At 39.1% G+C, this 24,957-nt stretch overlaps 1 protein-coding gene across 1 annotated transcript; it reads right to left on the bottom strand.

Moving 5' to 3' along the window:
• Positions 1-2,562: 2,562 nt before the first annotated feature.
• On the bottom strand, positions 2,563-3,513 carry LOC100483779 (olfactory receptor 56A3). The gene has a single exon (XM_002925007.4). It carries the CDS (start codon positions 3,511-3,513, stop codon positions 2,563-2,565), a length of 951 nt encoding a protein of 316 aa, XP_002925053.2.
• Between the last annotated feature and the right edge of the window lie 21,444 nt (positions 3,514-24,957).

The following is a 24,957-nucleotide window of genomic DNA, read 5'->3' as shown; positions in this document are numbered from 1 at the left end:
AGTAACCTTCATATGAGACTTCATATATACAAAATATGTATATGTAAATATATATAAAATAAAGCTTCATATATACAAAATGAAACTCAGAACATTTGAGCAAGATTTACAATTACATAGAAAATGTAAAGAGATGTAAAATGTTACAGAAAATGTAAACAAATATTTCATTAATAACCAGAAAGTTTGAAAACTCTGACAAAGGACAGTGTGTCCCAAGTCCTGGAATTAGATTGCTACTCTTTTCCTGGGTTCTACCAGATGCAGCAAGATCCATATTTCTGTGAATTGTCTCAGTTTTCCCCATGTGACACCTAATCTATGCATGCTGGAGTGATGAAGTAATTATTTGATTAATATTTTGGAATGCAGAGGTCTTAGTATTGAGTTATCATTTCCATTCGATTACACTGTGATACCTTTCCTCTGGATTGTGCCTGTTTTTACTGAAGGGCCTCCTGTTTTTCAGCCCCAATATCTTCAGTTTATACAATCGTGTTACTTCTTTTGCTCAAACTGAAGTTCCTATTGCAATATTCTGTCTAGGCTTTGAAATCCTATTCTAGCTTTGGGCCCTGACTTTCTGCCAAGTGGCCACCTTCTTAGAACTCTACCTTGGCTTCTCCTTGGCTATGTTCTTCCTACATATTGATATTTCCCCTTGCTTCTTGGACCCCTGTCTCATTCAGGCACAGACCCTTTGCACTTATAAACATGGACCTTGCCTATCTTGCTCACTACTGGAACCGTAGCACCATAACAAGGATTTGTCTGTATTAGGTGTAAATGCATCTTTTGCAGATAATATGATGTTAATTGTGGGCCTAAAGGGTCATGACCATTCTCGTATGTGCTCTGCTTTGTTCTCTTGGCCCAGTATCCAGTGTCAGTTGTGTCTCAGATATCTGTCTCACTTTCTCAGGTCATTGAAGGAAGGGTCCAAATATGGGTAATGTGTGAATAAACTGAAAAGTCTCCCCAAGAAAATCTGCGCTTTTACATTTTCTGGATAAGGCTATTTAGTTTAAAGAGACTGATTTCTTACTCTTACGTTTTACTAATTATAACACTTTCACTATTAAACATTCCACATAAAATATATTTTATTAAAATAACTGAGTACAAAATAACTAACTTAAAATATTCATATGTACATGTAGTGTTGAGAAAAGTTTAAAGATTTACAAAGTATGATTATTATCATCTTCATGTTGAGAAATATTTGACACTAACATCTAGTGCCTCCCCTAGCCCTAGTATTCCTGCCTTATCATGAGTAAATTTCCTATTTACATCTTTCCTTAGATTCTGTGACTTCCAAGGTTTATACATGGCTCTATTTCAAATCTGCTCCTGCAAGATTTGGGGGTTATGAGCTGTAAGAAGCCAAACAATGAGCATTCTCTTATTTTACTCTTCACACATTGGTGTCTAGGACATGAGAACTCATAATGTAGCATTTTAGGAGAAAGACATTATGATTCATACTCTAAAACACTGCCTTCCTTTTCTGCATGTGGAAAAGATAAAAAAGATAAAAATTACAGATATAATGTAAGAATTTTTCTTTAGCTCTTTTCCAAGAAGGATACATTTTGTTGTTGTTGTTGTTGTGCAAGTCTCACAATTCAGACCTTTAACTCTCTATATAGTGCTTTCTTATATTGCCAGGTACCTTACTGCCTACAGGTACCTATTCCATTCCTTATTCTCATTTGGATTCCTAACAGCAACGATATTCTATTTTTGTTTCTATATAGCTAACCGAATTCCCAGGAGAAAGTGTGCTAAGAAACAGTCTAATCAATATGAAAACCATGTTTAGATATTACATTTCAATGTTTTCAATTATTATTACTGGATCATATAATACAATCCTTTAACAATCTTTAACTCATTAGCAGAGCTCTATGTGCATACCATAAAGTGTGACAGCCTGGATCCAAAGATAAACGTCCAAACCTCAAATCCATTGGGAAGGAGAATTTGGGAGTCTCTTGATTCTAATCAAACCCATTGCTAAGTTTTGCACGAATGAGAAATACATGCAAAGCCCCATTTCTCTTGTTGTGCACATTTCCTAATGACCACCCATTTGCAGACCCAGTTATAAGCCAGTAACAACCTTCCATCATTCAGGACTGAAATTTTGCCATTATTTGTCTCCAATATGTTCCCATGTGTAGAAATAAGAATAAGAATGTGGTACATATGACACAACTCTACCCAATAATATCCAATTTTCTGTTCACTAATGTAAAGACATGACATATAAGCAACTGTACGTTTAGGAACATAAATTTCTCACTTTAGCACCTGCTTGATGGAATCCCAGTATTTTGTCCAATTGGATTTATATATGGGAAAAGCAAAAGAGGTTAAGGATATTGTTAAAGGAGAAGTGAGAGAAAGGGAAGCCTAAAATGACACATTTTATTAAAGAAGAACAATATCCAGTTTACGTATTTTGAGATTGTAACTCATAGAAATGAATTTAAGACCATTCACCCATTTTTGACACAAAAATCATCCTATATTAGGAATGCAGATATCCACTTGTCCTCAGTACCACCCTCTGTCCAGTAATCTCCGGATTCCTTGCTTGATCTCCTGAGTTCGCACTCCATAAACAATGGGGTTGAGGGCTGCAGGGATGACATTGTGGAGGACATTGAGCAAGACTGGCACATCAGGGGAGACCTTCGTCTTCACCACATGAGTGAGCACAAAGACCAGAAGAATGGTGCTGAAGAAGAGGATAAGGATGAAGTGGGAGCCACATGTGCTCAGGGCCTTGGCCACAGCACCCTCTGCCTTGAGTCTCAGCACAGCCCGAAGGATGAGGCTGTAGGAGAGGAAGATGAGGATGAGATCGGATCCTAGCAGTGTCCAGCCTCCAGCAAACTGGTAGAGGCCATTGATGGTGACATCATCACAGGAGAGCCTGGAGACAGACATATTGGCGCAGATGCAGTTCTCAATGACATTTCTCCCACAATAATGGAGTCGTGAGGATAGAATGGGGATAGGCACTGTAGAAATAACATTCCTGGCCAAAATAAAAATAGCAGCCTTGACCACAAATTGGTCAGTGATGATGGATGGGTACCTCAGTGGGTGGCAAATGGCCACATAGCGGTCATAGGCCATGACCATGAATGTGCAGGACTCCATGGCATGGAAGCAGTTCATGATGTACATCTGAAGGAAGCAGGCATAGAAGCTGATGGACTTGAGGTCAAACCAGAAGATGGCCAGGACCTTGGGGATAACAGTGAGGCAGAGCACGATGTCCAGTAGAGAGAGCAGGCTGAGCAGGTAGTACATGGGCTCATGCAGAGAGGCCTCCGTCCAGATGGTGATCAGAAGAATACCATTGGCCCCCATGGCCAGGAGGAAGAGGAGGCTGAGGGGCAGGGAGATAGAAAGCTGCCAGCTGGGGGACCTGGCAAAACAATTCAGGAGAAAGTCTGAAACTTCAGTGGAGACGTTGCCATTTTGGTTTGTTGTCATCTTTTGTCCTGTATTTCTANCTATTTCTACAGTTTTCTTTTAGTGATCTGTAAAATTAGGGTAAAAATTAGCTACTGACTCAAGACACACGAATTTAGAAGAATTTGCTTCCCTTGGGGGATACCCATTAGTCCCAACAGGTCCTCTAGAGCCAGGTGAATTCATGTGTTTATCCCTTGTGCCATCCTGCTCAGAAAGTCCTATCACTAAGCAGTACAGAGGAGTGAGATGATATGGTTCATTGATACGTTTTTTATTTGTTCAAGTTCTATTTTTAAGAGAATTGTTATGTCTTTGCAGCAACTAAAGAGAAGGGGAAGATTACCTGGTAAACTGCTTTGTGACATATGAGACTCTGAATTTGTACTTATAAGTTTCTTCCTTTTTGTATTTTGTTCTTTAATGACCACCTAGACTAACACACGATAATTTAACTATAGCAACATGCAGAAATGAGTAGCAGAGTGTGGCACAAAGTAGGAACTCAGGTACATGTTCCTAGTTCTCCATGCTCCCCTGTTCTGAGTTTTCAGCTATAGTTGGCTTTAATAACAGGTTAAAAATATTATACCTAGGCTTTAATGTTAATTAATTTTCATTTGTCTAAAAAGTCACTTTAAATTGGTGGGTAGGGATCCTGCCAAATAATTGCCAATACATCTTCATACATGCAGGATTCTTAACTTCAGGAAATTAAAAACCTGTTAAGTAGAGTGTGCAAATGCACATAAGTATGTGGGAGCCATACATGTCATTGACAAATTGAACATTGATTACACTCATTGCAATAGTGTGAGAGTGATGAAGTCCGCCTCTAAAGTCCTTTCATCTTCTTTCTATTCCCCTTTCTGTCTTCGATATAATGATCCAGGTCCTCTTGTCTAGTGATTATGCTTTGCTTTTGTGGAGTGGCTCACAAGATCTGGGAGATGCTGCATGTGCTGGAAGTCATGAAGATAAAAACTCATAGAAAAATAACATCCAGTCTTGGGTTGGTGACCAAAGGACCTTCTCTTGTCTTGAGCACTATGTTCATTAAACTCTTCCTTTCTTTCAATTTTTCTTGTTGGATACATTCACTTGAATGTTTGAGATATCATCTGCTTAGCCCAGACCTTGCCACAGTGGCCCTCAGCATGTACAACCACATGCTCCTAGATTTGAAATACTCCCTCTAATCCCCACTTTCATCATTTACATTTTGTCTTTTGATCTTGCTCATTGCACCCTCTGATCCTACTCTCTGCAAAATTCTGACATTTAATTCTTACAAGTCAGAGCCCCAAATCTCACCAAGTCTAAGCATCTCCTCTTCAGGCATTTCACAGTTTTCTTGGGAGGGACAAGAGTTCATTGCATAGAAGGTGGGAAAATCTTGAAATGAACTTTGGAGGGTACAGCCAAATGGAAGAAATGGCAATTCAGACTTGAGTGTCCATGGAGTATCCATAGAGGAAGAAGCATGTTCTTTTTGTCTCCTGAAGATATTTGGGATAATTATTTCTAGCACTAGGATGAAATTTCTGAAGACAACATAGGAGGATTTTGTATCTGTTCTTTCCACTCACTGACTCTTCCTTTCTCCTAATTTTTCCAGATGTTCCTACCTTCCCTTCAGTCCATCATTTATTCAACAAGCATTGAACAACCTACTCAGCCCTAGAAGTAGAGCATCTGAAATCATATATGTTCTTCCTCAGCTCTCCTCTCACTCTTGGATTGCAATCAGAGGTAATCAATGACAGTACTAGACCTAAGGACTAAGCTAATGTCTACTAGTTCGAGGTGGGGACTGGATATAGAAGCCAGTGAAATTGAAGGACAGTGACAAAAGCAGAGACCCTGCTGAACAAGCTTTCTCCCAGGCTGCGGGACAGGCCCCCATCATAGCACTATGGAAACCCTGTTTGAAGAAGACGAGGGGTTGTTAAGGGCCACCTAACTCCATAAGTACAGACACAATTGTGAAACATCTCTCCCAAGTATCGTTTCAGACATCATTGGTCTGATCCAACCAGTGACAGATACCTCTATGATCTGTGCATAATTTTCTGTTTTGGCAGCAGTAGCTTTTAGAAATTCTTCATTTGGTTGAAATCTGAGGAACTACCCTCTGAGTCTTGGGGTCCCTCCAACTGTGGTCTGTGTCCTCCATCTCTGAAGTTGTGTAGATAAATAGGACTTTTCGTATGCCATGAGTCAAGCATTTGTGGGCAGATTCTTTGCCTTAAAGCTCCTAAATGTTCATATTCACAGATGAAGCCCTCAAATTTTCTGATCTGAGCTCCAGATGATGCGCTTCCCCAACCCCCTCTGCTCAGTAATCTCCTGTGGACAAGTTTCTGCTTCTCTGCATCTCTGACACCACCCAGCAAAAGATCCGAAAAGGCAGGAGGAGGGCAAAAGAGAAGGTCCCAGAGCACAGGTTGTTACATGTGCCTGACCTGAGACAGGATGCAGTCTCTACTACCCCACGTCAGACTACTTTAGCCATGCGGACTCGGGAATGGAACAGAGCAAGATCTGGACTGAAGAGGAACTCTACCCCATGTTCCGGCTAATCTTGGTATAGCTGCCCCTTAGGCACCCTCTAACCAGACTCACCTACAGAAGATGTGAGCAGGGCATCTGGCCCCACTGCTATTGGAGTTCTGCTTAGCTCCTGAAGCATCTGGTGTAGTTATAACTGAGCGTCAGGGACTATGCCCTCTGGGAACTTCATCCCTAATCCTTGGGCCTAAAAATGCCCTACTGGGACAGACAGGCAGGCAGGCAGGTGTGAGAAGAAAATGATTTTCTTTCTCTCTAAAGTAAGGAGCTCTGGTAATCCAGTCCTACATTGACTGAGTGTTTTGTACACAGTTAGTCTCGTGGGTGTGGGCATGTTACATCCATCTATCCATGTTCACACTCGTGTGCACATGCACACTCAGTGCCTTGCATGGGTCCAATATGCTCACTCAGAAGTTCTTATAGACTTCCTGCACATAATTGTTAGATAAGCCCTCCCAAACCATGCTCTTGAATGGTACCTCATCGTGGCTCTGATTATTGCATTATAATGATGATAATGCAAGACAACCTTTAAAAAATAATTCCTGTGAAAATGCAATGCGTTTTAGAAAGAAATTCTCATAGAAAATTTTTTGGAGTGAAAGATGTTTTAAATGGGTTGTGTATACAACTACATAATAGGAAACATAATTTATTTCTTTTAAAAAAATTTCATTTTGAACTTCATGTGAATTATTCTTACCTCTCCAATAATGGGAGCACACATGATCAGTTTATTTTTTATTTGTTTTTATTAATTGTTTTATTATATGTAATTGATATACACTGTTAATGTTAGTTTCTGGTATACAACGTAGTGATTGCACAAGTCTATGCATTATGCTTGCTCACCACAGATGTACCAACTGTCTGTCACCATGCAAATCTATTCCAGTGCCATCAGCTATGTTCCCTGTGCTGTGCCATCATCATCATCAGTCTCTTCAAAGGCTTTCTTTTACTCTCTTTTTACCTGTCTTTCTTCTGTATATCTCAACGTTGCTCCTATTTCTCCTTCCATCAGGGAGGTGAAAACTCTGGTGTTCTTAAAATATGGGTTTCTAATTAATCTTAAGTATGCTTTTTTTTTTTTTGACTTAGGATTTGGAGATGAATTTATAATAGAAAACCATTAAGTGTGCTTATTAATTATGTGTTTGTTTATGGGAGAAACGGTTCAAAATTGAATCTGTACCAATGTCACTGGTTTATAAATCTGATGTTATTCTTTGTTTACACTTAACACTAATTTTTAAACATCCATCCATGTTGCTCCATGCAAGTCCACTTCATTCTTTTTTGAATGTTGTTCAGTTCCCATAATGTGTATTTTTCCTCTTTATGTCAGCAGTTTTGACGCCAGTGACTCATAATTAATTGTTACCAAAAATACTGTTGCTGTCAATATCATTGTACACTTCTCCTTATAGACTTATACTAGGTATATGTGGAGGATTTTTTATTCAATCAAAGCATATAAGAATATTTAATTTCACTAGAAATTACCAAACCTCTCACCAAAATTTTTATAAAATCTCACTAGAAATTCCTACAGTTTGTTTTTTTTACATTCCTTACACCATTTGTTGCTATCCTGTTAAAAATAAAACAGCATAAGGATATAAAATAGTATGTTAATATTACATTTTTTAATTTTTAAATGTATTTTATTTATTTGTCTCAGAGAGAGAGAGAGAGAGAGAAAGTGAGAGTGAGCATGCACCAGCAGGGAGAAGGACAAGCAGAGGGATAAGGAGTCTCCCCATTGAGCAAAGAGACTGATGTAGGATTTGATCCCTGGACCCTGGGATCATGACCTGAGCAGAAGGCAGACACTTAACCAACTGAGCCACCGAGGGATCTTTGTATGTTACTATTTTTAATTTGATTTTCTCCCAGTAAGTGAGCATTGTACACATACTGTTTAGCCATTTGTGGTTTTCATACTGTGAATTACATGTTGACATCCTTTACCTACTTTTACTATTGATTTTTATTTTCTTGTATATTGACAAAATGTCCATGCATATTTTAAATATTAGAGTACCCTGTTGGCTAGATATTGCTAGATCTCCTTTAGTCTGTTATAAAGCTCTTAATTTTAGTGTCTTCTGTCCATTATTCAATGGACATCTTTCAATTTGATCAAGTCAAATTCTATTTTTCTATGAATAGCTTTTCTCTGTGGATCTTATTCAGGGAACATTCCAAAAGATTGTGAAGGTGCTTTTGTTTGTTTTTGTTTGTTTTAATTTTTTGTAAAGCTTAGTGCATTATATTTTATACCGATATATTTAAATACGTTTGTGGTGTATATCGTCAAGAGTAGGGAGTATTATTATGTTAGTATGCAGTGCTGTATTCACAACATCTGTGAATATACAAAATAGTGTGTTGCTAGTTTTATAAATTTCCTCTGCTTTGAGTCCCCTAACTCCTCAGCACTACTTTGGGCACTCTCATGGTGTCTCCTGGACCTCCCCATGATCCATGATTGTGGGTCACTGCCAGCAGAACAGGGCCCATCAGTGGCAGCTACACTGCACAGTCTGAATAGCTTCCATTTTCTTGATAGAGGTGGTGTGGCAGTTACTAAATCGTTTTTTCTAAGATTAAACACAATTGCCTAAGTTGTTTTAATTATGCTTCTGTCTTTTAAGGTATCCACCCACCTTGTTGACCTACGTGCTCTATGTAAACTGTCCTGGATGTGTTTTTGTTTGTTTGTTTTTACCTTATTGTAAGTTAAATTCCAGTTAGTTAACATACAGTGTAATCTTAGTTTCAGATGTACATATAGTGATTCAACAGTTCCATACATTACCCAGTGCTCATCACAATAAGTGCGCTCTTTAATCTGCATAAACTTTTTAACCCATCCACCGCTTCCACCCCTCGGTAACCATCAGTTGCTCTATATAGTTCGGAGTCTGTTCCTTGGTCCCTCTGCCTTTGTTTCCCTTTTGCTCATATCTTTTGTTTCTTAAATTTCATATATGAGTTCTCTGACTGACTTATTTCACTTAGCATAATACTCTCTAGCTCCATCCGTGTAATTGCAAATGGCAAGATTTCATTCTTTTGTATGGCTGAGTAATATCCCATTATATCTATCTATCATCTGCCTATCTGTCATCTATCTATCTATCTATCTATCATCTATCTATCATCTATTATTATCATCTATATATCTATCATCTATCAATCATCTATCTACCTATCATCTGTCATCTGTCATCTATCTATCTGTCTATCATCTATCTATCTCACATCTTCTTTATCCATTCATCAGTCATTGGACACCTGGGCTGTTTCCATAATCTGGCTATTGTAGATAATGCTGCTGTAAATATCAGGATACATGTATCCCTTTGAATTAATATTTTTGTAATATTTGGGTAAATACCTAGTAGTGCAATTCCTAGATCATAGGGTAGTTCTATTTTTAACTTTTTGAGGAATCTCCATACTGTTTTCCACAGTGGCTACACAGTTTGCATCCCTACCAACAATGCAAGTGTGTTCCCCTTTCTCCACATCCTCACCGGCTACTGTTGCTTCTTGCGTTGTTGATTTTAGCCATTCTGACTGGTGAGAGGCGATACCTCATTGTAGTTTTGATTTGTATTTCCCTGATGATGAGTGATATTCAGCATCATTTCATGTGTCTGTTGGCATTTGTATGTCTTCTTTGAAAAAAATATCTATATTTTCTGCACATTTTTAAATTGGAGTTTTGTTTTTTGGGGTGTTGAGTTTTATAAGTTCTTTATATATTTTGGTTACTAACTCTTTATCAGGTATGTCATTTGCAAATATTTACTCCCTTTCTGTAGGTTGCCTTTTAGTTTTATTGATTATTTCCTTTGCTGTGCAGAAGCTTTTTATTTTGATGAAGTCCCACCAGGTCATTTTTGCTTTAGTTTTCCTTGTCTCAGGAGACATATGTAGTAAGAAGTTGGTACAGCTGATGTCAATGAGGTGACTGCCTGTGTTCTCCTCTAGAATTTTTATGGTTTTAGGTCTCACATTTAGCTCTTTCATCCATTTTAAATTTATTTTTGTGTGTGGTGTAAGAAAGTGGTACAGTTTCATTCCTCTGCATGTTGCTGTCCAGTTTTCCCAACATCATTTGTTGAAGAGACTCTCTGTTTTCCATTGTATATTGTTTCCTGGTTTGTTGAAGATTAGTTGATCATAGAGTTGAGGGTCATTTTCTGGGTTCTCTGTTCTGTTCCTTTGATCTGTGTCTGTATTTGACACTGTTTTGACACTGATCTAAATACTGTTTTGGTCCCTACAGCTTTGTTAGACAACTTGAAGTTCATGATTGTGATGTCTCTGGCTTTGCTTTTCTTTTTCAAATTTGCTTTGGCTATTTGGGGTCTTTTGTGGTTCCAAAAAAATTTTAGAATTGTTTGTTCTAGCTCTGTGAAAAATGCTGTTGATTTTTTCATAAGGATTACGTTAAACGTGTAGATTACCTTGGGAGGTATAGACATTTTAACAATATTTTTTCTTCTAATTCATGAGCAGAGAATTCTTTTTCCCGTTTCTTTGTGTCCTCTTCAATTTCTTTTTTCAGTGTTTTATAGTTTTCAGCGTATAAATCTTTCACTTCCTTGGTTAGGTTCATTCGTAGGTATCTTACGTTTTTTTTTGTGCAATTGTAAATAGGATTGATTCCTTGATTTCTCTTTCTGCTGCTTCATTATTGATGTATAGAAGTGCAAGAGATTTCTGTACATTGATTTTGTATCCTGTAACTTTACTGAATTCGTTTATCAGTTCTAGCCATTTTTGGTGGAGTCTTTCAGGTTATCCATGTATAGTATCATGTAATCTGTAAATAGTGAAAGTTTGACCTCTTCCTTGCTGATTTGGATGCCTTTTATTTCTTTGTTTTGCGATTGTCAGTGGCTATGACTTCCAGCACTATGTTAAATAACAATGGTGGAAGTGGATATCCCTGTCTTATTCCTGACCTTAGAGAAAAACTCTCATTCGCACCCCCCCCCTTAAGGATGATAATTAGCTGTGGGTTTTTCATAGGTGGACTTTGTTATGTTGAAGTATGTTCCCTCTAACCCTACTTTGTTGAGGGTATTTCTTTAAATCTTTTAAAATCATGAATGGATATTGTACTTTGTCAAATGCTTTTTCTGCATCTGTTGAAATGATCTTTTCTTTTTTTATTCAAATGTGAATTTTATTCAAATTCAAGTTAGTTACCATACAGTGTAGTATTGGTTTCAGGACTAGAATTTAGTGATTCATCACGTATGTATAACACCCATTGCTCATCCCAACAAGTGCTCTCCTTAATGCCTATCACCCATTTAGCCCCTCTCCCATTCAGCAACCTTCAGTTTGTTCTCTATATTTAAGAGTCTCTTATGGTTTGCCTCCCTTGAAACAAAACAGATGAACATAGAGGGAGGGAAGGAAAAATGTCTTTTCTTTTATTAATATGGTGTATCACATTGATTGATTTGCTGGTATTGAACCAGCCATTCAGCCCATGAATAAATCCTACTTGAGAGTTGTGAATGTTTTTTCAAAATGCATTGTTAGATTTGATTTGCGAGTACTTTATTGAGGATTTTTGCATCTATGTTAATCAGATATACCAGCCTGTATTTCTCTTTTTTAGAGGTGACTTTATCTGGTTTTGGTGTTAGGATAATGCTGGCTCATAGAATGAATTTGGATGTTTTCCTTTTCTTTATATTGTTTTGAGTACTTTGAGAAGAATAGATATTAACTCTTCTTTAAATGTTTGGTAGTATTCACCTGTGAAGCCATTTGGCCCTGGACTTTTGTTTGTTGGAAGTTTTTTGATTATTGCTTCTATTCTTTGATTATTTATTTCAATTTCTTTGCTGGTTATCAGTCTGTTCAAGCTTTCTCTTTCTCCTTTTTTGTTAGTTTATATGTTACTTGAATTTATCTATTCCTTTCAGTTTGTTGGCATATAGTTTTTCATAATGTTCTCTCATAATTTTTTGTATTTCTATGGTATTGGTTATTTCTCTTCTCTCATTTGTGATTTTGTTTATTTGGGTTCTTTTTTCTTTTTGATAAAGTCTGGCTAGAAGATTATCAATTTTATTGATTTTTTTCAAAGAACTCCTGGTTTTACTGATCTGTTCTTTTTTTTTTTTTCTTTAGTTTCTGTATCATTTATTTCTGCTCTAATCTTTATTATTTCCTTCCTTCTGCTGGCTTTAAGTTTCTTCTTTGGTTCTTGTTCTAGCTCATTTAGGTTGAGGTTAGGTTCTTAATTTGAGGGTTTTCTTGCTACTTGAGGTAGGCCTTTATTGCTATCTACATCCTTAGGATTGCTTTTGTTGCCTCCCAAATGTTTTGGAATGTTGTGTTTTCATTTTCATTTGTTTCCCTGTATTTTTTTTTAATTTTTTTTTGATTTCCTGGTTAACCCATTTATTCTTTAGTAAGGTGTTCTTTAACCTCTATGTATTTGTGGTCTTTCTAAATTTTTTCTTGTCGTTGATTTCTAGTTTCATGGTGTTGTGTTCTAAAAGGTGCATGGTATGATTTCAATCTTTTTGTTTTTGTTGAGGCCTTTCTTGTGACCTACTATGTATTCTATTCTGGAGAATGTTCCATTTGGAAATCAAAGGGATGGGTATTGTGCTTTTTTAGGATGCAATGTTCTGAATGTATTTGTTAAATCTATCTGGTTTAGTGGGTTACTCAAAGCCATTGTTCATTAATTTTCTGCTTAGATGATTGTCCATTGATGTAAGTGTGGTGTTAGAGTCCCCTGCTGTTGTTGCATTGTTATCACTTAGATCCTGTATGTTGTTATTAATTAATTGTTTTCTATATTGGGTGTTCCCATTTTGGCTGCATAAATATTTATAATTATTATATCTTGTTGTTGGATTGTCTCCTTTATGATTGTATAATGTCCTTCTTTGTCTCTTTTTAGTCTTTGTTTTAAAGTCTAGTTTGTCAGATATAATTATTGCTACTCCGGCTTTCTTTTGACATCCATTTGCATGATAGATGTTTCTCCAATTCCTCACTTTCTATCTACAGATGTGTTTAGGTCTAAAATGTGGAGAATTTTAACGAGGTGTGCTGTGGTCTGCTTGGTAAATGAGACCTGATCCCAAGTCCACCAGAACTGTGTCCCTGCAGAACTCTTTGGTCAGAAAAAGTGGTGTGGGCAGGGGTATGTGCTGGTCTTCTGGGGGAGGGGCCCGATGTGTTAGGACTGAGGCAAGCTTGACTGAGAAGGGCAGTCTGCCAGAGCACAGGGAGGGCAGGACTTGGTGTATGGAAGTTAAGCAGTCAATGTAGGGTCTGGGGGGCTTCTCAGGTTTTTCTGTGTTTATTTTTAGAGGTGGGGGAGGGAAATGGTGCCAGCCACCTCCTTGGTTCCCAGAGAGGAGTCTGTGAATTCTTCCCCCTAGTGATGCATTCTGAGAAGAGCAAATAATCTCCCCTCAGTGTGCCCCAAACATTTTTCAGATTGCTGTTTCCCAGCTGCCTTCCCCTGGGTTGTTTGCCTGCCTTCTTTCCAGGAGCAATGTAGTGCCCTCCTGGCTCTATCCCAGCCAAGCCTGTAGACCTTTAAAACTCCAGGCTTTAAGCCCCACTGGTTGGAAGAACTCATGAAATTCAGACACTCTCATTTTCCAAGCCAATGGCTTTGGGGAAACGATCTCTCTGTGTAATTCAATTCCTGTGAGCTTTTCTCTTTCTCACCCTTCTCTGTTACCACAGCTCCCTCCCCTCCACAGCACCTCTGACCCATTTCTCCCTTGAACCATCTCTCTGCACTTCCTTCCTTCCTAGATGTGGCTTCTACTCTCCCTTTAGTTACGGAGTTGTTCTGTCAGTCTTCAGGTTGATTTCAGGGGTATTTAGGATGATTTGATAGTTACCTAGTTGTGTTTGTGGGACTGGATGAACCTAGGGTCCTCCTATTCTTACTGCCCTTCTCCTTTCCTCCCCCTGGGTGTACTAAGTATTTTTGAATGCCACTCCTGCTTATAGTGTTAAGTAATTTTATTTTTATCTATTTATCTTTATCTCTTCATCTTATTTTTAGCTTTCTATCTCTATACAGAGATAAATATTTGAACTTTTTCCCACTGACTTGAGATGTCAGCTTTATTGTATACCAAGTTTCATGCACACATGGCTGTGTTTCTGTTCCATCATTCATGTGTTTGACTTTACTTACTACAGCAATGCCACATTATTTGTATTAGTATTGCTTTGTAATACATACTATTATATGGCAGGGTGAGTTCCCATTTGAATCTATCCAAACATTTTGAGGGTTTTTTTACAAAAATGTTGTAGATTATTATTTTCTACATGAAGTTTGTAATTAGCATCACTTGTGCCACATTCTGTTGGTTATGAGAGAGTCCTTGGAAGCAGCCCAGATTCAGGGGGGAGACTGGACTTGGCTTCTTTATGGGAGGAGCGTTAAAGACTTTGTGGCTATATTAATACCTTCATTGTCAACTGCTAATTTTTATTTTTTTATGCATTTTTTGTTTATTACTAAAATTCCTTTATTTCTGATTTACTTTTGTTTCTACTCCATCCTCTTATTTTCTACTTTAACTCCTCAAAATACCACCCATATTCATCAGAATCTCAGAGTCTGTTTAGGAACCCACCAAGAGTAGTAGGTGACCTGCACTCAGCCTTTAGAATGGACTGTTTTTCTCTGATATCATAATATACCTGGAAAGTTTTATTTTTAACATCTAATGTGTCTCTTTACAATACCTTCAAACTTTAGTCTGACATTTTAAAAATTTGTGAGCAGTCCTTCATTTCACTTTCTTCAAGTATGTTCCCAGTCTATTCATTTATTTCATCATGTAGCACTTCTTAGACCAAATTTACATTGTGACATCCTTGCACATGATTTCTTATCCATTTCCTCCTCCTTCTTTCTGTATCTTCTGACCATTATCTAATAGGACTATGAACCTCCTTGGCTTGATCCAGCTCATTAATATGCTACTCAGATGAATTTATTCAGCTATTCAGCTCATCAACTGGTGGCTTTATAGGAACTGTTTTATTTTTTATTTTTTGATATTTTATTTTTTTAACTTAAATTTTGGTTAGTTAACATACAGTGCAGAATTGGTTTCTGGAGTAGAATTCAGTGATTCATCACTTACAATACCCAAGGCTCCCCACAACAAGTGCCCTCTTTAATATCCATCAACCATCTAGTCCACCCCCCAGCCACCTCCCTCCATCAACCCTCAGTTTGTTCTCTATCATTAAAAGTCTTTAATGATTTGTTTTCCTCTCTCCTTTTTTTTTTTTATTTCTCCTTTCCCGCATGTTCATCTATTTTCTTTCTTAAATTCCACATATGAGTGGGATAATATAGGTAGTTGTCTTTCTTTGACTGACTAGTTTTGCTTAATGTAACACCATCTAGTTCCATCCACATTGTTGCAAATGGCAAGATTTCATTCTTTTTGATGGCTGAGTAACAATCCAGTGTATACATATACATCACATCTTCTTTATCCATTCATCAGTTGATGGACATTTGGGTTCTTTCCATAATTTGGCTATTGTTGATAATGCTGCTATAAACATTGGGGTGCATGTATCCCTTCAAATCAGTATTTTTGTATCCTTTGGTAAATACCTAGTAGTGCAATTGCAGGGTTGTAGGGGGAGTTCTATTTTTAACCTTTTCAGGAACCTCCATTTTGTTTTCCAGAGTGGCTGCACCAGTTTGCATTCCCAGCAGTGCAAGAGGATTCTTTTTTCTCTGCATCCTAGCCAACACCTGTTGTTTCTTGTATTGTTAATTTTAGCCATTCTGAGTGGTGTCAGGTGGAATTTCATCATGGTTTTAATTTGTATTCCCCTGATGATGAGTGATGAAAAGACACATCTTTTCATGTGTCTGTTAGCCATCTGGATATCCTTTTTTGAAAAGTGTCTATTCATATCTTCTGCCCATTTCTTGACTGGATTATTTGTTTTTTGGATGTGGAGTTTGATAAATTCTTTATAGATTTTGGTTACTAACCCTCTATCAGGTATGTCATTTGCAAATATATTCTCCCGTTTATAGTTTGTTGATTGTTTCCTTTGCTGTGCAGAAGCTTTTATCTTTTTTTTTTTTGTTTTGTTTTTAAACAAATTTATTTATTTGACAGAGAGCCAGTGCTAGAGGGAACATAAGCAGGGGGAGTGGGAGAGGAAGATGCAGGCTTCCAGCAGAGGAGCCCGATGTGGGGCTCGATCCCAGAACGCTGGGATCATACCCTGAGCCGAAGGCAGACACTTAATGACTGAGCCACCCGGGCGCCCCCATGTGGNCCCCCATGTGGGGTTTTTTTTTTTTTTGAATTTCTTTTTTATTTTTTTATTTTTTTATTAATTTTATTTTATTATATTGTGTTAATCACCATACAGTACATCCCCAGATTCCGATGTAAAGTTTGATGCTTCATTAGTTGCGTATAACACCCAGTGCACCATGCAATACGTGCCCTCCTTACTACCCATCACCAGTCTATCCCATTCCCCCACCCCCTCCCCTCTGAAGTCTTCAGTTTGTTTCTCATAGTCCATAGTCTCTCATGTTTCATTCCCCCTTCTGATTACCCCCCTTTTCTTTATCCCTTTCTTCCCCTACCGATCCTCCTAGTTCTTATGTTCCATAGATGAGAGAAATCATATGATAATTGTCTTTCTCTGCTTGACTTATTTCACTTAGCATTATCTCCTCCAGTGCCGTCCATGTTGCAGCAAATGTTGAGAATTCGTTCTTTCTGATAGCTGAGTAATATTCCATTGTATATATGGACCACAGCTTCTTAATCCAGTCATCTGTTGAAGGGCATCTCGGCTCCTTCCATGATTTGGCTATTGTGGACAATGCAGCTATGAACATTGGGGTGCATATGGCCCTTCTCTTTACTACGTCTGTATCTTTGGGGTAAACACCCAGTAGTGCAATGGCTGGGTCATAGGGTAGTTCAATTTTTAACTTTTTAAGGGACCTCCACACTGTTTTCCAGAGTGGCTGTACCAACTTGCATTCCCACCAACAATGTAGGAGGGATCCCCTTTCTCCACATCCTCTCCAACAATTGTTGTTTCTTGCCTTGTCTATCTTTGCCATTCTAACTGGCGTAAGGTGGTATCTCAGTGTGGTTTTGATTTGAATTTCCCTGATGGCTAATGATTTTGAACATTTTTTCATGTGTCTGTTAGCCATTTGTATGTCTTCATTGGAAAAGTGTCTGTTCATATCTTCTGCCCATTTTATGATTTGTTTATTTGTTTCTCGTGTATTGAGTTTGAGAAGTTCTTTGTAGATCTTGGATACCAGTCCTTTATCTGTGGTGTCCTTTGCAAATATATTCTCCCATTCCGTGGGCTGTCTCTTAGTTTTTTTGACTGTTTCCTTGGCTGTGCAGAAGCTCTTTATCCTGATAAAGTCCCATAAGTTCATTTTATCTTTTATTTCTCTTGCCTTTGGCGATGTGTCGTGAAAAAGGTTGCTCTGGCCGATGTCATAGAAGTTGTTGCCTATGTTCTCCTCTAGAATTTTGATGGATTCCTGTCTCACATTGAGGTCTTTCATCCATTTGGAGTTTATTTTTGTGTATGGTGTGAGAGAGTGGTCAAGTTTCATTCTTTTGCATGTAGCTGTCCAATTTTCCCAGCACCATTTATTGAAGAGACTGTCTTTTTTCCACCGGATGTTTTTTCCTGCTTTATCAAAGATTAGTTGCCCAAAGAGCCGAGGGTCCATTTCTGGGTTCTCTATTCTGTTCCATTGGTCGATGTGTCTGTTTTTGTGCCAGTACCATGCTGTCTTTGTGATCACAGCTTTGTAGTACAGCTCGAAATCCGGCATTGTGATGCCCCCAGCTTTGTTTTTCCTTTTCAACAGTTCCTTGGAGATTCGGGGCCTTTTCTGGTTCCATACAAATTTAAGGACTATTTGTTCCAGTTCTTTGAAAAATGTCCTCGGTATTTTGATCGGGATAGCATTGAAAGTGTAGATTGCTCTGGGTAGTATGGACATTTTAACTATGTTAATTCTTCCAATCCATGAGCATGGAATATTTTTCCATCTTTTTATGTCTTCCTCAATATCTTTCAAAAGTGATCTATAGTTTCTAGGATATAGGTCCTTTACGTCTCTGGTTAAGTTAATTCCAAGGTAACGCATGGTTTTTGGTGTTATTGTAAATGGGATGGATTCCCTAATTTCTCTTTCTTCAGTCTCGTTATTCGTGTATAGAAATGCAACTGATTTCTGGGCATTGATTTTGTATCCTGCCACCTTACTGAATTGTTCTATAACTTCTAATAGTTTGGGAGTGGATTCCTTTGGGTTTTCCATATAGAGTATCATGTCATCTGCAAAGAGAGACAGTTTGACTTCTTCTTTGCCGATTTGGATACCTTTGATCCCTTTTTGTCTTCTGATTGCTGTTGCAAGGACTTCTAGTACTATGTTGAATAATAGTGGCGAGAGTGGGCATCCTTGTCGTGTTCCTGATCTTAAGGGAAAGGCTTCCAGCTTTTCCCCATTGAGAATAATGCTTGCAGTAGGCTTTTCATAGATGGCTTTTATGAGATTGAGAAATGTACCCTCTATTCCTACACTCTGAAGGGTTTTAATCAGGAAAGGATGCTGTATTTTGTCAAATGCTTTTTCTGCATCAATTGAGAGGATCATATGGTTCTTGAGTCTTTTCTTGTTGATATGATGTATCACATTGATTGATTTGCGAGTGTTGAACCATGCTTGCATCCCAGGTATGAATCCCACTTGGTCATGATGGATAATCCTTTTAATGTACTGTTGGATTCTATTAGCAAGGATCTTGTTGAGGATTTTGGCATCCATATTCATTAGAGAAATCGGTCTGTAATTCTCCTTTTTGAGGGGGTCTTTGCCTGGTTTGGGGATCAAGGTAATATTAGCCTCATAGAATGAGTTTGGTAGCTTTCCTTCTGTTTCTATTTTTTGAAATAGCTTTAGGAGAATAGGTATTATTTCTTCTTTGAATGTTTGGTAGAATTCCCCAGGAAAACCGTCTGGGCCTGGAGTTTTATTATTTGGAAGGTTGTTTATCACTGACTCAATTTCTTCATAGTTAATTGGCCTATTTAAGAAATCTATTTCTTCCTGTTTCAGTCTTGGTAGTTTATAGGTTTCCAGGAAGGCCTCCATCTCTTCCAGATTGTTTAGTTTTTTGGCATATAGCTGTTGATAAAAGTTTCTAATAATCCTTGCAATTTCAATGGTGCTGGTCGTGACCTCTCCCTTTTCAGTCATAATTTTAATAATCTCAGTCCTTTCTCTTTGTTTTTGGACAAGTTTTGCCAGTGGTCTATCAATTTTATGGATTCTCTCAAAGAACCAGCTTCTAGTCCTGTTGATCTGCTCTACTGTGCTTCTGGTTTCTAATTCATTGATTTCTGCTCTAATCTTGGTCAACTCCTTCCTTGTCAGTGGGTTAGGCCTGTCCCTCTGTTGCTGTTCCAGTTTCTTGAGGTGAGAATATAGAAACTGCATTTTAGATTTTTCTATTCTTTTGAGTGAGGCTTGGATGGCTATGTATTTCCCCCTTAGGACTGCCTTTGCAGTATCCCATAGGTTTTGGACCGTTGTGTATTCATTCTCGTTGGTCTCCATAAATTGTTTAATTTGTTTTTTGATTTCCTGGTTTATCGAGTCATTCTTGAGCAGGATGGTTCTTAGCCTCCAAGTGTTTGAGTTTCTTCCAGGTTTTTCCTTGTGGTTGAGTTCCAATTTCAGAGCGTTGTGGTCTGAGAATATGCAGGGGATAATTTCAATCTTTTGGTATTGGCTGAGACCTGTTTTGTGTCCCAGAGCATGATCTATTCTTGAGAATGTTCCATGGGCATTTGAATAGAATGAGTATTCTTTGGTTCTGGGGTGTAGTGTTCTATATATATCTATGAGGTCCAAAGAGTTGGATGTTTAAGTGACTGAGCCACCCAGGCTTCCCCTGCCTTTTTTTTATTGCAGATTTTTAATACACAGTTCCAGGTTGGTTCTTCTGTGATTGTTACTCATCTCTGAGTTTGCCTGGCCACCTGTACAGGATGTGAGGAGGGAGTGGGTTGGTGGATAGGAGGAGGAAAATGATCTGAATAGTCCTTAACGTCGACTCTGGTTTTTCTCTCTTAAAGTGTCCCCTTAAATGTGTTATTTCTATTTTCTCATGAGTCATTTAGATGATAGGAGCTGACAAATCACAGTACTGAAAACCTGATTCCTGCCTCATCTACACACAGCCTCATTTGAGGGAATTTCCTTGGCTAGGATGCTAGGAGTGGCCTGGCAACATGGTTCCTCCTTCAGTACCCCTTCCCTGCTAGGTCTCTGCCACCCCAGGATGAGCCACGTGGGCATTGAACTTTATTCTGAGTTAAAAGCAATCAAAGCCCAGCAGATTCAGGACAAGCTCTTTAACCTCCCCCTCAACTGCCTGCTTGTACCAGGAAGAGAGCTATTAACAGACACTCCCCTTTATGTATCCATGTATCTAGATAACAGGGCAACCCCTTTGTTTTCCAAACATCTCCCCACACCTTCCTGCAAATGGTCTTTCTCCCGTTTGTATCCTCAGACCCCACCCCTCTCCTTAGCTCATGTAAGTGTCATGTTGTCTGTCTTTGGAATTTCCATGTATGTGGATTCCCCATACCTATGCTATTAAATTTGATTTTCTCTTGTTAATCGGTCTCCTGTCAATTTGATTCACGGTCCAGCTGGAAGGACCTTGAAGGGCAGAGGAAATTCTTCCTCCTGAAACAGTATCTTGCTGCAGGCATGGGTCGGGTGTTCTGCTCACTCCCTTGTCTTAACCCAGACTTCACGGGATTTGGCTGATAGGCCTCAGAGTTTGTAGTTAGTGGTCCTGTGTTTTTTCCCCACTGAAACTTCCAGAGAGCAGAGGAAAAAGCAGATGAGTGGGCGTTCAGGTCTGCCGCAGAGAAAGGCAGCAGGGGAGAAGAGAAATAAACTCGGAAAATCTACCAACCGTTTCATCAGTCCTTGAATTACTGAGAAACCTGTATTCACTTTAGAGCGGAGAGGAGAGGCAGACCATTTATACTGAGACAAAATGACTTATTGGGATTGATTTTGTTATTCTTTGAAGTCTCAGAGTGCTATGGCCCAATTTATATTTATATTTTGTCAGTTAAGATGCTTCATATGATCAAGGTTGTGTTTATTTATCTCCGGCGTCGGCCTCCTTGCTTCTGTTAGTGGAGATTTAGTGGGTGACTTGTGTGCTCTGTTTCGACATTAATAACCAGAAGTCCGTATCTGTTTCTGGAGGTGTACAGGTCGAATTCCTGCACTGAACGGCCTCAAGTTGCTGCCAAGCAGCTGCTGGAGTGAGCACGTGTCTGAGCCCTGAGATCAGGGGGAGGGGGGTGTGATCTTGTTTCTGGGTTCCAAATGCACCTGACTATACCCCCTGGCTTTGTAATGCCGGGGTAGGGACGCGGCAAAACACCTTTCTCTTTTGCCTGCCGGCTTTCTGTTAGGTCTGCCTGTAGGAGGCGCTAGAGAGCAACCAGAAGGCCGGAGGAGGGAGAAGGTGCGCGCTGTCCGGTTTGTCCCTTACTCTGCCATCAGTGCCTCTTTACTCGGCAGCGCACGTGGTTCGAGTCCCCAGCTGTTGTTTCCACTTTCTGAGACCCAGGCTCATTATGCCTGTTTGGCTGTAGTAGTGCCCGCGGGGCAGCACCCCACCTCACGGGTCTGCGTTCTGAGAAGGAAAGTTGGTATTGTGCGTAAGGCATGACCTATATACCGGAAGCAAAGTTCATCTGTTGAAGCCAATGCTTTATCGACTTTAAGTCATCATGAGTAGGGAACTCTAAAACACAAAGAATTAAATTAATAAATCATAAGGGAGAAAGGAGAAGAGGGTTGGGTTCTGATATTAAAATTCTTCTCTTTGGATCTTTAGCTGGTTGTGATATAAACACAAGGAATAAAAGCTTTTAATAAATAGACATAATATAAATATATATATTTATTATATATTTATTAAATGAAATAAATATATTTATTTTATTTATAAATCAAATAAATTTAATTATTTACTTGCTGATGGGCACCTGGGTGGCTCAGTCAATTAGGCATCTGACTCTTGATTTTGGCTCAGGTCATGATCTCAGGGTCCTGAGAGGAGCCCCAAGTGGGGCTCCTTGCTGGGCGTGGAGACTGCTTAAGAGCCTCTCTCTCCCTTTCCCCTTGCCCTTCCCCACTTGTGCACTCTTTCTCTCTCTCTGTCCAAAATATACACACACACACACACACATACACACACACACACACACACACACACACACACACACACACACACATATATATTGCTTGTAATAGCTGCTAACAATCGTATTGCTACCTTTGGGGTGATATTTGAGTATACTATAAAACAAATGCAGCATTTTAGCTAAGGCTGAGTGTAGCATGTATGGTGAGGGGAAGAGAAGGATCTAGGTTCAGAAACAAAATCCTCATACAGACTACAATATGAAAAGCATCAGTAATTTCACAGGCTACCTCCCATGTGTGAAATACCTGACTAAGACACAAGGGTCCTAGATCAGGGAAGCATACCCTTTCCAGAGTGGCTGGGGAGCAGAGCTGCCATTTTGTGTTGAAAACACTGGCCATCCTGTAACCCACATTATGATGCGGGTGAGAAATAAGCTGAGGCACACTTAAGCCCGAGGGCCTTACGGGCTTGGAAGTGTGATATTATTATTGTTACTTTTAAAGACCCACGTGAAGCATTTTCAGTCATAGCGTTTATTCACAGTGAAATTTGTCAGATGGTAGTTGAAGGTTCTCACATGGTTGGCGCATTCTTTCCTCCATTGTCTAGAATGCTGTTGTACTGAAGTGTGTAACTTGGAAATTCTTCAGTCTTGCACGTAGACGGACACAGATACACATCTATGCTTGTTTAGTGAGCACTTGATGACTTTCCCAGTTGCCTCCCTTTGTTAGAGCGCATGGTTATAATTATACTTTCCTATAGGGCATGATATTTACAGGATCCTGTGGAATAATTTTGATTTTATTTCTTTCTAATTTCAGCTTGGCAGAAGTGATTTAGAAAATGTTTGCTTTTATGAAAAACATCCAAATTCAATCTACGCTGATGGGGAAATGGGACCATTCTGTGTTAGTTTTCTAGACGAGCTGGAAGAGTGCAGGCTGACTGCCTTCGTCTGGCAAACTGGGTGATTTGTGTGGCTTAATCAATGATGTCAGTGTATTGGCTGGTTTTGGTGTCCTGCTCCATTTTAGAGCTCAGGGAGCTCATACATCTGTGTCTCTGTATTGACTCATCTAAATAGCTCGGGCCATGTGATGACATTTGAAATTTCTGGAGGACATTGTTTGAATAATTCCAGCTTGTGGAGAATGTCTTGCTTATATGGATTTATTACTTAATTTATGCAACAAATATGGTCAGTGGCTGTCATGTGTCAGGAACTCTGTTAAGCGCTGGGCAGTAGTGAACACACAGATAAGATCTCTGTGCTCATGGAGCTGACATTGTAGCAGAGAGTAGTAAAAATCATACTAAAAAGATAAAAAATAATTGTAATAGGTGCTTGGAAGGAAAGTAAACAGGGTCTTGTGATAATAACGATGTGGGGAGGGGCTCCTGGGTGGCTCAGTTGAGTGAGTGTCTGACTCGATCTCAGCTCAGCTCTTGATCTCAGAGTCGTGAGTTCAAGCCCCACACTGGGCTCCAGACTGAGCGTGGAGTCTACTTAAAAAAACATTAATAATTATGTGGGGATATGATGATCTGGGGAGGTGTCTCTGAAGAGGAGGCATTTGAGCTTGGGATACATGAATATCAGGAGATTAAGGAGACAGAGCATAGGGAGCAAGGAGGAGCATGGGAAATAATCATCATCATGCAGGAACCTTTAGAAATTTGGATTTTATTCATAGAACAGTAAGATGCCAGTAAAGGAGTTTAAGGGGTGAATGACAAAATCTGCTACATGGAAGTGGTTATGTTGCTTATCATAAGCCGAAGGGTATAACGCCGATATTCCTTCATGTTTTCGTAATTGAGTTTCTAGTCCCTATAAAGTGCTTAAGATTATTATTATTTAAAGTCTAAAATAAGATTGGTTGGGGTCCTGGGAAACCGAGGACTGTGGGTCATACGTGAAGTGTTTCTTTTCACTGCCTATCATCTATCTTGTCTAAAGTGGAAATGTTCATTACAGAGCAGCCCTTGCTAATGCTTAATAATCTGATGAGGACCTCAAGGAAGCCATGGAAGGCTCTGGAATAACCTAGCTTATGTATGGGTTGAGCAGGTAGGGGAGGGTGGGAAATGGCAAATTTATCCTCTTGTTGGCAGCTGTCCTGCACTCAGAGTGTCCCCTTGGAGGAACGGGTAGGACTCTGAATCAGGACATGATGTCAATACTCCTTCTCCATCTTCCTTCTTCTTCCACTAGGCTATACCCAGGCCTTGGAAAGCCCTGAACTGATGCTGCAGTGTAGACTGTCATTCAAGGAAGAGATGGTCTAGTCACTAGTTTCTTAGGAAATACATATGCATAAAAAAGAAGCTTATTTCCTGTTTATTGTTGTCAGGCACATCAGTATCCTAGCTGGGCATTAGGACTAGGTTGTATTGAGGGTTTGGGGACAGAGAAAGGGTGACCAGTAGTCTACCATCTCACTTTAGCATTATGGAAGCATGATGTCAGTGTGGAAACTTTAGTCCTACTTGTTGACCATGGTAAGGAGGAACCCAAAAGGTAAACTTCCTCTGCACATTTAGGGGAGGTGAAAGGGGCCAG

This window comes from Ailuropoda melanoleuca, chromosome 8 (genome assembly GCF_002007445.2).
Source record: "Ailuropoda melanoleuca isolate Jingjing chromosome 8, ASM200744v2, whole genome shotgun sequence".
Lineage (NCBI taxonomy): Eukaryota > Metazoa > Chordata > Mammalia > Carnivora > Ursidae > Ailuropoda > Ailuropoda melanoleuca.
The sequence above is the reverse complement of the archived record's forward strand: the minus strand, read 5'-3'. Positions and strand labels throughout refer to the sequence as shown.

Bases quoted from the DNA above. Each gene is read 5' to 3' on its own strand.
- LOC100483779 (XM_002925007.4), bottom strand. From the start codon at position 3,513: ATGACAACAAACCAAAATGGCAACGTCTCCACTGAAGTTTCAGACTTT.